Below are 15,349 nucleotides of genomic sequence, written 5' to 3'. Positions count from 1 at the left end.
TTCAGGGATAAGGCTCTGGATGATTCCCAAAAAACCACGAGCGTTGCCCAATCATTTAGTATACAATAATTTCTACTCTTTAAAAGTAAAACATTGGATATAAGTAGGTAGATGTTTGGATACACTTGGGGAGGAAAATAAATAGAGCAGATAACAAAAACTGGGTCTATATCCTGTTATTTTGAAATACTGGTTCAGTGCTTTTATTAGGCTAATTAGCGCGTGATAATTCAGAATTTAATTATATATATGTTGTCTATCAAGTAACTAATTGATGAAATATTTTCCTGATAATCTATATCTACTTATTATCCCGTCCAGCGCCGAATTCTTATCTTTAAGCTTTAGTCGAGATTAATGTACACGTGTAGTAGACCTTTAACTTTAACTCGTGTACGTGTCTGCATGCATGGTGCTTATTTAGATTCTTTAATTTTTTTGAAAAAAGGATTGATTCTATATATTAATATACGAAGTTGACTTGAGGGTTTGGGCTGGATTTGGACATGTAATAACGTGACATCTAATTGGGACGGAAATCAAGATGAAATTTATACTAGTTATAATATACACACGCACATATGAGAGGAGAAGGAAATGGAAGGTATGGAAGTGAGAAGAAAACCTGATGCATGGTATAAATTGGATATGGAAAAAGTAATTTAGGAATTGAAATGGAAAAGAAAAATAAAGGGAGGCCAAAAAGGATTAATAGAGAGAGAGAGAAAGGAAAGGGAAGAAGGAATTGAACGAGAGAGATGGGAAAGTGGAGATTGGGGACAGCCACAGACAAATATTCCTGGCTTTGCTTTTTAATTTGCTTTACTACTTCTTTCTGAACAATCACACATGCCCATGTTCTCATCACTCTCACACTACACTCCAAACTTAATTACCTCCCTCAAAAACCACTCTCTTTATCAGTTTATCTGCCTACTTTTCCTTTCTTCTTTTGGTGCAAGCCACCCATACATTATCTCATGTATTTCCCTCCTCTCTCTCAAAAGTAGCAATATTGTAATCAAGCGATACCAATTAATTTGTGTGCTCCTGCAAAAAAAATTATTCCGAGTCATGAGAACCAGTTCCCTAGCCATAGTCTTGTCTTTTAGTCATGTGTAGATAAGATTGTGCTTAATTGGCTGATTAACTATGAGAATTAATTTGTTTTCCCACGCAAGGAGGATATTTTCTTTGTCCAGATTATTCTTAGTGTGTGGGGTTTCCAGTCTCAGACAAAAGATTAAATGTGATTGATTATATTAATTGGGTCAGCACCAACCAATGTCCTTTTAAGGTGATGTGTGCACAGTGATATGCTGCGCATGTCAAAAATCATATTCGATTGCTATGATATTCTGAATAGAAGCTCCCTTTTAATTTACCCTCTACCCGATACGAAAAAGTAAATTTTGTTCTTAATATAGAATCAAAAGCAACTAAAGTTGATGTTAATTGACCTCTATAACATGATAATCATATTCCTGATATGAAAATAAAGACAAACTAAACAATTTTATTGTGAAAGCAGCACATAAATATGGAAAAGCTAACTTTATCGATACAAAAGGCAAATTGAAGAGAAAGTCAAGTATAATTTTTACAATTAAAGGAACGCTACCAAGTTTAACTTAGTCAAACTTATTATATATAAAGAGAAAGTTAGTATTTCCCTCAAATATCTTTTAGGAAGGCCCTTGATCATAAAATGGATAGTAAGAAAGGAAAAGTCACCATACAATGAATTTTCTTTTAAAAACAAATTACCCGTGAGCTCATCAGTTTGATTTAAGGTGATTACAGACCTCGATGAAGTTAAATACATAGTCCAATTCAATATATAAATGGTTAATTAATCTAGCCCAAAACTATTTGACATGATTTGACCATGAGTCTTGGTCTGAGAATGAATGATGGGGCACATGTGCAAATTATAGAAAGAATGGACACTGTAGAGGGTCGCTTTATGAACAAACTTGCTTCAACCTTACCTGCTCGAGGTGAGGTGAGAGGGGTCAATGAAACAGCAACAAAAGAAGAGCAAGAAAGCTCGTGTGGGAAAGGGGAAAAAGGCTAAAAAAGCCTTCAACAAAGCTATCTCAGAAGCCAACAATCGCTTTTTCCTCTCTCTCTCTCTCTCTCTCTCAATCAAAACTTTCTTTTCCTTCTCTCTTTCTTTGTTTCTGAGTAAAGCTGAAACCCACTATTTCCCCAACTTCTTTAACTTTAGCCTGTAGTAGTACTGGTTAATTGTGAGTATTGATCAGATCAGAGTTGACATAAAATTTCACCATGCTAGACAGTAGTGCTAATTCTTCTGATGCGGCTTCCTCAGAAAATAATGGAGTGATCCTTCCCAAAAGAAAAAGAAGACCTCCGGGCACACCAGGTGACTATATAATTAACAGTCACTTAATTAACAGTAACCAAATTATCCTTATCTTTCTCACCATGGGTATTTCGCCTCATACAGATCCAGATGCTGAGGTCGTGTGTTTGTCACCGAAGACTTTGTTGGAATCAGACAGATACGTGTGTGAGATCTGTAATCAAGGGTTTCAAAGAGACCAGAATCTTCAGATGCACAGAAGAAGACATAAGGTGCCTTGGAAATTGCTGAAAAGGGAGAGTAGCAGTGCGCAAGAGGCGAAGAAGAAGGTGTTTGTGTGCCCTGAGCCTACTTGTTTGCACCATAATCCTTGCCATGCTCTTGGAGATCTCGTGGGCATCAAGAAGCATTTTAGGAGGAAGCATAGTAATCACAAGCAGTGGGTTTGTGAGAAGTGTTCTAAAGGATATGCTGTCCAGTCTGATTACAAAGCTCACCTCAAAACCTGCGGCACCAGAGGCCATTCCTGCGACTGTGGTCGGGTCTTTTCCAGGTAACACACAACACAAACATTCCATTTTTTCTACTTAAGAATATCAAGTCATGTCTTGTTTCTGTAACAGTATAATTAGCTTTTGAGAAAGATATATTTTCATTTTCCATGTCCATCTCTGTCTCTCTCTTCTCCAGTTCACTATTTCCCCAACTTCTTTAACTTTAGCCTGTAGTAGTACTGGTTAATTGTGAGTATTGATCAGATCAGAGTTGACATAAAATTTCACCATGCTAGACAGTAGTGCTAATTCTTCTGATGCGGCTTCCTCAGAAAATAATGGAGTGATCCTTCCCAAAAGAAAAAGAAGACCTCCGGGCACACCAGGTGACTATATAATTAACAGTCACTTAATTAACAGTAACCAAATTATCCTTATCTTTCTCACCATGGGTATTTCGCCTCATACAGATCCAGATGCTGAGGTCGTGTGTTTGTCACCGAAGACTTTGTTGGAATCAGACAGATACGTGTGTGAGATCTGTAATCAAGGGTTTCAAAGAGACCAGAATCTTCAGATGCACAGAAGAAGACATAAGGTGCCTTGGAAATTGCTGAAAAGGGAGAGTAGCAGTGCGCAAGAGGCGAAGAAGAAGGTGTTTGTGTGCCCTGAGCCTACTTGTTTGCACCATAATCCTTGCCATGCTCTTGGAGATCTCGTGGGCATCAAGAAGCATTTTAGGAGGAAGCATAGTAATCACAAGCAGTGGGTTTGTGAGAAGTGTTCTAAAGGATATGCTGTCCAGTCTGATTACAAAGCTCACCTCAAAACCTGCGGCACCAGAGGCCATTCCTGCGACTGTGGTCGGGTCTTTTCCAGGTAACACACAACACAAACATTCCATTTTTTCTACTTAAGAATATCAAGTCATGTCTTGTTTCTGTAACAGTATAATTAGCTTTTGAGAAAGATATATTTTCATTTTCCATGTCCATCTCTGTCTCTCTCTTTCTCCAGTTCTCACACTCGTTCAGTTCTATAAAGGAAACAAAAATTCCCTGGAAATTAAAGCCAAACCCTAAATTCTTTGTTACCAGGTTGGTACTTGGTACAAAGAGATGCAGGTAGAAATCAATTGCGTCTGATATCTGACCAGATGGATACGTTGAATAGTTTCAAATTCAGAATCAGAAGCATTATCTTATGGGAACCTTTAGAGGACGCAATATAATTAATACCCCCACTTTGAATAATAGCACTTGATTATAATTAAAATAATCAACACCCCAGACAGGCCATGCGAGCGTACTATAATTCTCTGCACGTATGTAGAGACCCCATTCTATCTCCTTAATTGGCTCATTTTTTTAAATACTATTAAATATTAAATTGGAACTTAACCACATATATAATCCTCTTATACTGGATATCCTTGATTGTAATTATTATTTTTTTGAAAAAAAATCCTTCTTTGTTTTCAAGCTTGGGCATGTCTTCCTGAATGACCCGGTTATGGTACCTTATTCCCCACTTTGGTTTTTGTGATTACTCCACACAACAACATGCCCAAATATTCTCAGTAAAAAAAAATTTACTATCGAATTACAAGTATATTTAGTAAGACTTGGGTGCTATGATACTGTCTTATGGAAGTTATATTGACTTGATTAAATAAAAAAAGAATTTAGTAATTAATAAACTTCTAGAAACTTTAAGTTTCCTGCTTTCTTTCTCACAAGTAATTTATTTTTAGTTGTTTCACTGCTTCAGGGTTGAGAGTTTCATTGAACATCAAGACGCGTGTACTGTTCGAACAGCTTCGAGCACCAGTCCATCGAGTGAGGCCAATTTAGTTCCATTAATGCAAGGCTTGGCTGTGCCAAAACCACCTGCATTGTTGACCTCGGACTTACAAAACAATAAGCCTCCCTACACCGCTACTTCTCATCAGAGACATAATAATCTGGAAGAACTCCAGCTCCTACGTTGTTCTTCTTCATCGGATGCTCGAGGAAACCGAGGTTCTGATCATGAGGACGATAACAACCACGAAACTGATCAGACCCATCTGAAGCTTTCAATAGGGTCATGCAGTCACAATATTAACACCAACAGGAATGTTGCGAACGAAGCAGAAGCAGAAGAAGCACCGAGACTAAGGGAAGTGGGGTGGTTGAAAGAGTGTGCTAGTGAAGAGCTCAAGTTGGCTATGGCTGAGAAGGCTTATGCAGAAGAGGCTAGAAGAGAGGCTAAGCGTGAGATAGAGATGGCTGAGATTGAGTTTGGGAAAGCAAAGAAGATAAGGAAGGAAGCTCAGGATGAGCTAGAGAGAGCAGAGGCTTTGAAGAAGCAAGCCATGATGAAGACGAGTTCCACTCTGCTGCAAATCACTTGTCAGGCTTGTAAGCAACAGTTCCAATCCTCCATTGCTGGGGTTTCGTCAGAAGAGACATCACTTGTTATGAGCTGCATGTCCTCCCCCACCACTGAAGGAGAAGGAGATCAATGACCTTAACGACAAAACAATTTTCGAGTGCTCGTTACGTCGTTAGGCCTCCCCACCAAATCTGGATTTCCAACAGTCATAAACCAGATGAGGAAGGGAAAGAAGAGAAGTGAATCTTTTACACACTTTCACTCTCTAAATACATTTAACAGACAAGAGCACTACGAATCAAAAGGAAAATTTTCCACTTTTTTTTTTTTGGTTTTGGTTTAGTTTGAGAATGGTAACAAATATTTGAAAATTTTTGCTTGAATCTTGTCTATAACTTAAGATATTGCTAGAAAGAACGATCGATAACTACTAGGAAATTGGTTCTTTAGTTGTTTGCTTTTGATTTTGATATTTTGACTGGAAGAGTAGTTCTGAAATATTCTTTGTTGTTGTCAAACGCATTAACTGTCAAGATGCAATATATATGCACGTGTGTTTCTACAAGTCTGAAAATTAATCGTTGTGACTTTGTTGAACTATAGTTGTAATGGCCTGTTTTGTCTTCTTGATTTCTTATGTAGTCATGGAATATCATGCTCATGCTACATGCATGTTTAGAATACATTTTTGTTCTTTTGTTTAGCTTTTATGATATTTTGTTTCTTCAACGATCCATTAGATGCCTGGCTAAAATGGTGATTAAGAACTCAAAGGAATAGTGGTAATTATGGCTACTAAACCTTTTAATTTAGACTTAGATTCCTAATTTATATTAAACGCACACGCGCTTGCAGAGGAACTAATGTAATTCTATTGCAAATTAGGTGTCTGTGGGCCAAAAACTTAAGATTTGCTGCGAATAATTGAGCATATATTTAGAGTGGAGGGTATGTTTTAAATTGTGATAGTGATGACAGCTGAATTTCTTTATGAGAAAATACTGAGAAAGACTCTCATATATAGAATGGAGACCGCAATCACAAGGTTAACCTGTGCAATGGCAAGATATTTCAATAACGCATATATATCATAATTAAATACATCAAAGTGATAGTGAATGTGTAAAATTAACCTGCAACGATATATATATATATATATATATATATATATGAGGAGAGTAAGAAAGAGCAGTTGAATTTGTACATTTATAGATAGAAATGGCCGTGCTCACCAGTCACCACAAATACTGAGAGTTGGATACCAGGCTTGAAAAGAAAAAACAAAGAGGGAAAGGGAGAAAGGTATAGAAGGTCGTTTTCTTTGGAATACGAATTTGCGGTGTTTTATGTATAGCCCTATATAAGTAATATGAGAAAGCATGTTTTTCAGTGCCACACAGAGTTGAAGTGCAGAGCCTCACCGCCATAAACACATTTAGAATGTAAATATAAAGCAATGGAGCGTGAGTGACATGGCAGTCACAAAAGAAGAAAAAGCTATCTGAGTCGGCTCTGGAGCAAAGTGCCTTTCTCATTAATTTAAAGCACGCAACAAGAAACCAAGAATCCAAAAGTGAACTACTAACTTTCACCCTCGTGAGAGTGAGTGATTAATACAACACATAAACCAGCCAACATAAACGCTGCTGCCTTGGATTTCCTTTTTAAATGCAATTAGGAAGATGGAATTAGCCAGAGCCTTAATCTTTTTTTTTTTGAACTATGGGAGCAGAAACTATTGAATCGACAACTCCCACTTACCGAAAAAATTCCGTGCTACTAGGCCCGCTTTGCCATTGGGCTTTGCCGTTGATTCTGCTGGGCTGCTCAAAGGCAAATTTGTGTCATGAAAGAGGAAAAAAACAGAGTTCAACTTCAGCAGAGTGGGAACAGAGAATATGTGGAAGAGAAATTTTGAAGGTAGCTTCTGGGGTGGGGGCCATGTCCGTCTGTCTGGAGTCCGTAACTCTTATGGCCCACCAACCCTTTTGCTATGGCTTATTCTGTTTAGAATGGAATCCTTTCCGTAGATTTGACAGTCATTGCTGAATTCACCACAAGAACTTACAACATATATGGTCCACTCACATTACAAACAGCTTAATATCAGCCACAGCCGATAAAATGGGAGAGCAGCGAGCAGTTTCAAATTTTGAGATTGAAGTTGATCAAATGGGAGAGAATGAAGGGAGAGCACATGTGCTGATGCTGGGCCTTCCTTGGTCTGGTCATATAACTCCATTGCTTCAATGTGCAAGGCGTTTGGCATGCAAAGGCATTAAAGTCACTTTCGCTTTCTCACTCTCTGCAACACAATCCATTCGAACTGGGAATCACTTGATCTCTCTCTTACCCACCTACGACGATATCACCCAGGGCGGCCACAAAGACCCGGCCAAGCTTTTTGACTTTCTCGAAAAGTTCCAAAATAGCACCGTGAAGATCTTACTGGATTTCATTCAGAAGAGCCAGCAAGAATCAGACGAGAAGAGAAGGACCAAGTGCTTGGTCTATGATTGTGATCGTTATTGGGCTTTGGATATCGCAAAGCAGAGGGGTGTTCAGAGTGTGGCATTTCTCACTCAAACACTGGGTTCTACTGCGGCTTATTATATGTTGAATCTGAAGGTGCATGGTAAGAAGTTGAATGAGCCTGCTTTAGACATACCAGATTTCTCTGATACTGGACTTTCAAATGTAGTAGATGGTCGGGGGTTGGATGGGATTTCCCCTTTTCTCAGAACTGTATTAAGCAAGTTTGATAACTTTGGCAAAGCGGATTTGTACTGTTGCCACACTTTTGATAAGATGGAACACGAGGTCAGTTTGATAACTTCGAAGTATTAATTTATTCTCACTGCATAGCTAACTAAACATTGGTGAATATGCAGGTGTTGGAATGGATGAAGAACATTTGCCCCGCCATTGCAACAGTAGGTCCAACAGTACCATCAGCCTACCTGGACAACAGAATGGAAGACAACATAGACTACGGTTTCAACAACAAACTAGATAGCAGTACATGTCTGGAATGGCTCAACACAAAAGAACCAAACTCGGTGGTCTATGTTGCGTCTGGGAGTATGGCTGCCATAAAGTTAGAAGAGGTGAACGAAATAGCAAATGGCACTGAAGGACCTAGGCTGCAATTTCCTGTGGGTGATGAAGGAAGCTGAAATGCCAAACCCTCCATCAAACTTCGTAAAGGAAACACTTGAGAGAGGGATGTTTGTGACCTGGTGCCCTCAGGTACATGTGCTCTCTCACCCTGCGGTAGGCTGCATAGTGACGCACTGTGGGGAAAATTCCCTTATGGAGGCCATAGTGTTTGGAGTTCCAATGGTGGCAATACCTAGATTCGCTGATCAAATACCAAATGCACATTTTGTGGAGAAGGCGTGGAAAGTGGGTGTGAATCCGAGGAAGAACGAAGAAGGGGTGTGCAGTAAGGAAGAAATAGAGAGATGTTTAAGGGAGTTGATGCACGAGGAGAAAGGGAAGGATATAAAGAAGAATCTGATGCAGCTAAAGAAGGATGCCAAAGAGGCCGTGAGCGAAGGAGGAAGTTCTGATAAGCACACTAAGGAATTCATCTCAAGGCTTGTACGGTAGGGTTGGGGGGAAAAAAGAAGAAGAGAGCCTCTACTGTAGGGGGATCGTATGAGAACGTCATTGAAGAAAAGGAAAAAAGGGATGATTATAAACAAGTTCCATAAAAAAAAAAAAAAACTACTTGTTTTCTTGGTCTCATTATTTGCATGTCAAACGTGGCTATCACCTATGAATAATTATTTTTTTATTTGAAACAGGAAAAGCCATTTTCCTCTGCTTTTTTAGTAGGAAAATTTTCATTTTAAGACCATTGTAACTAATTCATACCAGTCAACCCCAAAATATTTAAAAATTTCAGTCACCCCTTAGATCAAAATCAAAATTAAAATGTAAGAATAAAAATACAATAATAACCCTCCTTTTATTTTTTTTAAAACATAAATATTTTTTTTTGATATACTGGAAAGGAAATAAAACATAAATATTAGTTGTTGCCAACTTCTGATCTTTGGTGGCTGGCAATAAGTAATATTTATTTTTAAAAAAATAAAAAACAGGAATAGTATTATATTTTTATTCTTAAATTTTAATTTTATTTTGGTAAGAGGATTAGCTGAAATTTTGAAATATTTTAGAAGTTGATTGATATTAATCAGTTATAGTGGTACTAGAATAAAATCTTCCATTTTTATTATTATGTTCGCGGTTCAACCAACTTTAAACGGTTTGCATCTTTAAAATTTATTAAAATATTTTTTTATTTTTTATTTTTATAAGATACTAGATTTCAACGGTCTTTTGTTTTGCCAAAAAAATTTCAAGACCTTAAAAAAAAAAAGGTTCTTAGCCTATTAATTAGTAATTAATTCCCTTATATCTTGGAAAAAAAATATTTTAATGAATTTCTCCGCCTTCCCTTGACCATCCCCTCCAGTGGGAGATTGGAGGAAGTATCAAAATCTCTCCCCTTCCAAACTGTTTATAAAAAATACTTCACACAACCGCACTTTTTAATTTTTTTTAATATTACGTATCAAATTTTATTTTGATCTCTTAATTTTATAAAATATCTTTTCAGTCTTATAATCCTAACTGCATTAATAAAAAATGTCCACAAAATAATTTTAAATATTAATATATTAAGTTTAATTCTTAATATAACAACTATGGTTATAAAAAAAATTTAGTTGAGACCAACAGTATTAAGATTAACAGATGCATTTTTGCTATTTTTAAAATTATCCCTGCTATTCCTCGCCTGTGAGGCTGTGAACCAAACGCTGCGTCAGGGGAGAGAGTGGAGAGGCGCGAGGAACGTGGTGCTCATGATAAAACAAATACAGAATGGCTTGAGGGACTAGGGTGCTTTTTACTCTTTTAAGTACTGGGACCGAAATTGTCAATTCTAGAATTGACCTGGGATTGTTTCAAAAGGCGGAAAAAATCGAAATAATGTTGTACTACTTTTGGTACTTAATATATAAATTAGTTAACCAATTTGAATAGATTAAAAAAACTAATGAAGTTAGTTATTCGTAATAAATAAATATTGTTTTTCATAAAACATTCTTACTAATTAAATATATTAGCTAAAACTACTATTATTATTAAGATTACTTTTAAAAAAATTAATAAATATAAAATATAAAATAGATTGATGTGTTATATTTAAAATCAAAATGAAAATCAAATCAGCTCTTATATTAAAGAGTAGAGGTAGTATTAGTTGAATTCTACTTGTGTTTACTGTCCTACAAATACAAAGCTTCCTGAATATGGTTCGGACTTGGCTAGTGGAATTTTTGAAGGTATTAACTCCGTGTGCGTAAAACTTGTTCCGATCTTCATCCTGTATCATTCTGCTTATGAATTCTTTATTTTGTACTCTTCCGTGCATTCGATGTGATGTGCTGTATCGTCTATATTTGCTTCTTTATTCTTTGTCATCTCCTAATTAATTCTGTTAAGGTACTACATCTATATACTTGTCATGATCATTGTTCGTAAGAATATATGCGGCCTCCTGAATGCAATATTTCTTCATTTTTACGATGATGATTGCATCATACATAGTATTACAAGAAACCTCTCGCATCAGCAAATCTTACAAAAGCTAATCAATTACTTATTTGTTAATATGTATCTGATAATGAAATTACATTGCCTGCCTGCAATTGTAATGAGATTGAAGTTAAGAAAATGGGAAAGAAGGAGGACGTGTGATGATACTGGGCTTTCCTGGGCGTGATCATATAACAGCACCATCGCTCCAATTTCTGTAAGTTAGAATTTTCAGCTCCACTAGTCTAACAATACTTAGAATTCTTTTTAACAGGAGGATACCTGAGTCTAATTAAAAAAAAAAAATCAATTCAAACTCATAATCACTTGACATGACTATTCTATTTATACAAAATTTCCTTCTAATTTGAAAATTCAGACAACTCATTTGGATTAGATTTTCTTTTCGCAGCCGACCTGATGAGATGGATAGAGACAATTCCAGCACTCCAAATTAAGCTGTATAAATTCACACTCCATTTCATCGCTGTTGCGGCAGTTTCAACACTCCCACTTCCAGTTTTCCTCTCTTTCTCCGCCTTCTCTCATCATACCTGGTTCGCCTTGCGAGTTTGCTTACGCGGCTGTTTAGTTGTTACAATAATAATGATCTAGTCATTTTACTATTATTCTCATTATTCTTGGGGAGTGGTGTATTATGAGCTGCATGTCCTCCCCCACCACTGAAGGAGAAGGAGATCAATGACCTTGACGACAAAACAATTTTCGAGTGCTCGTTACGTTGTTAGGCCTCCCAACCCAATCTGGATTTCCAACAGTCAAAAACCAGATGGGGAAGGGAAAGAAGAGAAGTGAGTCTTTTACACACTTTCACTCTCTAAATACATTTAACAAACAAAAGGACTGCGAATCACAAGGAAAGTTTTCCACTTTTTTTTTTGTTTTTGGGTTTTTGGTTTTTTGTTTAGTTTTGAGGATGGTAACAAATATTTGAAAATTTTTGCTTGAATCTTGTCTATAATTTAAGATATTGCTAGAAAGAGCGATCGACAACTACTAGGACATTGGTTCTTTAGTTGTTTGCTTTTGATTTTGATATTTTGAGTGGAAGAGTAGTTCTGAAATATTCTTTGTTGTTGTCAAACGCATTAACTGTCAAGATGCAATGTGTGTGTGTGTGGACGTGTGTTTCAAGAAGTCTGAAAATTAATCGTTGTAACTTTGTTGAACAAGTGCTATATATACAGCTGTAACCTGTTTTGTCTTCTTGATTTATTATGTAGTCATGGAATATCATGCTTACGTTATATGCATGTTTAGAATACATTTTTGTTAATGCAAATATAAAGCAACGGGGTGCGAGTGACACAGAGACCTGGACGTGGCAGTCACAAAAGAAGAAAAAGCTATCTGAGTCGGCTCCGGAGCAAAGTGCCTTTCTTATTAATTTAATTAAAGCACGCAACAAGAAATCAAGAATCCAAAGTAAACTACTATCTTTCACCCTCGTGAGAGTGAGTGATTAATATAACACACAAACCAGTCACCATGAACGCCTCGGGATATGACTAAAATAAACAACTCTAGTTGTAATGTATATGAAGTAAAACCCATTTTTTTCGCCAATCAAGTAAAACCCATTTGTGAAAGATATGAACAGCTGATAAATAATCGACAGAGGGGCGTGAGGCACGCGATGCCACAAAAGCGGATATATAGAATGAGGATGACACGAGGGTCTCGGGGGTTTATTATTAATTAGATGGACAACCACATTGTCTTCATAAATTCACACTTCATTCCATCGCTGTTGCAGCAGTTTCAACACTCCAACTTCAAGCTCTCCTCTCTCTTCCACTTTCTCTCATCATACTTGTTCTGTACCCGGTTCGTCTCGTAACTTTGCTTACACGGCTATTTTGTTGTTGCAATAATAATGACCAAGTCTATCATATAATGTATTCATATGCACCAAATGTGTTTCTGTTTGCTTGTCAGTAGAAGAATGGGGTTTTCTCCTAATGCCTCTCATTATTCACAGCTTCCTCCAAAACCCTTTTTTTTTTTTTCCCTCTTTTAAGTTTATCTGGTTCTGCTATATTCATTACTTGAAAAAGTCTCATGATGATTGCATCGCTTGGCTCCGGACAACAGCACAGTAATTATTTGTTGTACGTATCTGATAATGAAACTGCAGGCCTACTTGGAGGAAAGAAGTGAAGAGAATGGGCGAGCATGAAGGGAGAGCACATGTGCTGATGTTGGGCTTTCCAGGGTATGGTCATATAACTCCATTGATCCAATTTGCGAGGCGTTTGGCATGCAGAGGCATCAAAGTCACCTTTGCATGCTCACTCTCTGCAACACAATCCATTCAAACTGGGAATCACTTGATCTCTCTCTTACCCACCTACGATGATATCACACAGGCTGGCCTCAGAGGTCCGGGCGGGCTTTTCGGCTTTCTTGAAATGTTCAAGGAGAGAACCACTAAGATCTTACTAGATTTCATCAACAAGAGCCTGCAGGACTGTGATGAGAGGACAAAGGTCAAGTGCTTAGTTTATGATTCTGATCTTCATTGGGCATTGGATATTGCAAAGCAGACGGGTCTTCTCAGTGCCACGTTTCTTGCTCAAACATTGGGTTCTACTGTAGCTTATTACATGCTAAATCTGAAGGTGCACGGTGACAAGCTGAAAGTGCCGGCTTTGGACATACCGGATTTCTCAGACACTGGAGTTTCACATGTAGTAGATGGTCCGGGGTTAGATAAGATTTCCCCAGTTCTGAGAGTTGTATTAAGCAAGTTTGATAACTTCGGCAAAGCGGATTTGTATTTTTGTCACACTTTTGATAGGATGGAACACGGGGTGAGTTCGATAACCTGAGGTTTATTACCATTTAATGAAGTAGATTCTTGGTAAAGTATTAATTTATTCTCACTACATATAACTAAACATTGGTGAATATACAGGCATTGGAATGGATGAAGAACATTTGCCCCACCATCGCAACAGTAGGTCCAATGGTACCATCAATTTATCTAGACAAGACAATGGAAGACAACAGAGACTATGGTTTCAACATGAACAAACAAGACAGCAATACGTGTCTGGAATGGCTCAACACTAAAGAACCGAACTCTGTCGTTTATGTTGCATTCGGGAGCATGACTGACATAAACACACAGCAGATGAAGGAAATGGCGACGGCACTGAAGAACTTGAGATGCAATTTCCTATGGGTGATGAAGAAAACTGAAATGCCAAACCTCCCATTAAACTTTATAGAGGAAACGGCAGAGAAGGGGATGTTTGTGACATGGTGCCCTCAGGTGCAGGTGTTGTCTCACCCTGCGGTAGGCTACACGGTGACGCATTGTGGGGCAAATTCCCTTATGGAGGCCATGGTGTTTGAAGTTCCAATGGTGGGAGTGCCCAAGTTCGTTGATCAAATACCAAATGCGTATTTTGTGGAGAAGGTGTGGAAAGTGGGTGTGAATCCGAGGAAGAACGAAGAAGGGGTGTGCAGTAAGGAAGAAATAGAGAGATGTTTGAGGGAATTGATGTATGAAGAGAAAGGGAAGGATATAAAGAAGAATCTGATGCAGCTGAAGAAGGATGCCAAAGAGGCCGTGAGCGAAGGAGGAAGTTCTGATAAGCACATCCAAGAATTCATCGCTAGGCTTGTGCATGGGCCTCCTCATTCCGTGGAACAAGCAGTTCAAGTCTAGACTCTTGGCTCCTTCATTCTTGAGACTCGAACCAACTCCTTCGTTGTTATGTTTAATCTCTTTTGCTGCCTTTCTTCAACGTGGTCTACCAGCCAAGGAATGAATTGTGTTTTAAATTTTTTTTTTGGCCTTCGAATTGTGTTTTAAATTAAACATGGTAGTTCTCCCACGCTCACGGAATACGTACGGCAATATCTGTGTGTGTGGGGCTAGTCCGCTGCATTATTTACTAGTTATAAATTATAATAATAAGGATTTAATAAAAAAGAAAAAACCTATAAGAACCTAATTTACAATTGGATAAAATTATCAGTGCTCAAAAAAAAAATGGATAAAATTATAAGCCCTAGTTTTTCCTTTTTAAAATTATCCCCGCTATTCCCCTGCGGGTGAACCAAACGCTGCGTCAGAGGAGAGAGGGGAGAGGCGTGAGGAACGTGGTGCTCACAAGTCATGATTAAAAAAAAATACACAGCGGTTCCAGGGACGCGTGGGGTGTTTTTTCTTTTTTTAGTATTTTAAAGAATGGGACGGAAATCGTCACTTCTAGAATTGACCTGAGATTGTTTCCAAAGAGGAAAAAAAAATCAAAATAATATTGATATTTAAATAGATTAGTTAAATTAATTATTCATAACAAATAAGTGTTATCTTTTCTAAAATATTTTTGCTAATCAAATATATCGATTATAACTACCATTATTATAAGGACTATTTTTAAAAAATCAATAAATATTAGAGATGAAGTAAATCAAGATGTTATATTTAGGAACAAAATAAAAATCAAATTAATTCTTATATTAAAGACAAGAAGTAGCAGTAGTTAAATTCTACTTATGT

The 15,349-nt window shown here is 37.4% G+C and overlaps 4 protein-coding genes across 4 annotated transcripts; all 4 read left to right on the top strand.

The window, feature by feature from the left end:
* The first annotated feature begins 2,080 nt into the window (after positions 1-2,080).
* On the top strand, positions 2,081-2,886 carry LOC114724735 (protein indeterminate-domain 14-like). Its single transcript, XM_028911172.1, has 2 exons — positions 2,081-2,389; positions 2,474-2,886. The coding sequence occupies exons 1-2, from the start codon at positions 2,293-2,295 to the stop codon at positions 2,884-2,886; spliced, it is 510 nt and encodes a 169-aa protein (XP_028767005.1). The 5' UTR covers positions 2,081-2,292.
* A 152-nt stretch (positions 2,887-3,038) lies between these two features.
* Positions 3,039-5,823, top strand: LOC114724733 (zinc finger protein SHOOT GRAVITROPISM 5-like). Its single transcript, XM_028911168.1, has 3 exons — positions 3,039-3,209; positions 3,294-3,702; positions 4,594-5,823. The coding sequence occupies exons 1-3, from the start codon at positions 3,113-3,115 to the stop codon at positions 5,330-5,332; spliced, it is 1,245 nt and encodes a 414-aa protein (XP_028767001.1). The 5' UTR covers positions 3,039-3,112; the 3' UTR covers positions 5,333-5,823.
* Positions 5,824-7,016: 1,193 nt separating this feature from the next.
* On the top strand, positions 7,017-8,587 carry LOC114724699 (UDP-glycosyltransferase 74E2-like). The gene is made up of 2 exons (XM_028911111.1): positions 7,017-8,019; positions 8,091-8,587. Exons 1-2 carry the CDS (start codon positions 7,324-7,326, stop codon positions 8,373-8,375), a joined length of 981 nt encoding a protein of 326 aa, XP_028766944.1. The 5' UTR covers positions 7,017-7,323; the 3' UTR covers positions 8,376-8,587.
* Positions 8,377-14,509, top strand: LOC114724751 (UDP-glycosyltransferase 74C1-like). The gene is made up of 3 exons (XM_028911192.1): positions 8,377-8,807; positions 12,971-13,646; positions 13,751-14,509. The coding sequence occupies exons 1-3, from the start codon at positions 8,377-8,379 to the stop codon at positions 14,507-14,509; spliced, it is 1,866 nt and encodes a 621-aa protein (XP_028767025.1).
* Positions 14,510-15,349: the final 840 nt, after the last annotated feature.

This window comes from Neltuma alba, unplaced genomic scaffold (assembly GCF_004799145.2).
Source record: "Neltuma alba isolate B1F8T4 unplaced genomic scaffold, ASM479914v2 tig00012197_pilon, whole genome shotgun sequence".
NCBI lineage: Eukaryota > Viridiplantae > Streptophyta > Magnoliopsida > Fabales > Fabaceae > Neltuma > Neltuma alba.
This window is presented reverse-complemented; position numbering and strand designations above follow the sequence as displayed.

What these genes read in the sequence shown, in the direction of transcription:
- LOC114724735 (XM_028911172.1), top strand. Translation starts at nt 2,293, where the DNA reads ATGCTAGACAGTAGTGCTAATTCTTCTGATGCGGCTTCCTCAGAAAAT. An exon ending in AAGACCTCCGGGCACACCAG is followed by an intron (nt 2,390 to 2,473) that starts GTGACTATATAA and finishes CGCCTCATACAG; the next exon opens with ATCCAGATGCTGAGGTCGTG.
- LOC114724733 (XM_028911168.1), top strand. Translation starts at nt 3,113, where the DNA reads ATGCTAGACAGTAGTGCTAATTCTTCTGATGCGGCTTCCTCAGAAAAT. An exon ending in AAGACCTCCGGGCACACCAG is followed by an intron (nt 3,210 to 3,293) that starts GTGACTATATAA and finishes CGCCTCATACAG; the next exon opens with ATCCAGATGCTGAGGTCGTG. An exon ending in TGTGGTCGGGTCTTTTCCAG is followed by an intron (nt 3,703 to 4,593) that starts GTAACACACAAC and finishes TCACTGCTTCAG; the next exon opens with GGTTGAGAGTTTCATTGAAC.
- LOC114724699 (XM_028911111.1), top strand. Translation starts at nt 7,324, where the DNA reads ATGGGAGAGCAGCGAGCAGTTTCAAATTTTGAGATTGAAGTTGATCAA. An exon ending in TTGATAAGATGGAACACGAG is followed by an intron (nt 8,020 to 8,090) that starts GTCAGTTTGATA and finishes GTGAATATGCAG; the next exon opens with GTGTTGGAATGGATGAAGAA.
- LOC114724751 (XM_028911192.1), top strand. Translation starts at nt 8,377, where the DNA reads ATGCCAAACCCTCCATCAAACTTCGTAAAGGAAACACTTGAGAGAGGG. An exon ending in TTCATCTCAAGGCTTGTACG is followed by an intron (nt 8,808 to 12,970) that starts GTAGGGTTGGGG and finishes ATGAAACTGCAG; the next exon opens with GCCTACTTGGAGGAAAGAAG. An exon ending in TTGATAGGATGGAACACGGG is followed by an intron (nt 13,647 to 13,750) that starts GTGAGTTCGATA and finishes GTGAATATACAG; the next exon opens with GCATTGGAATGGATGAAGAA.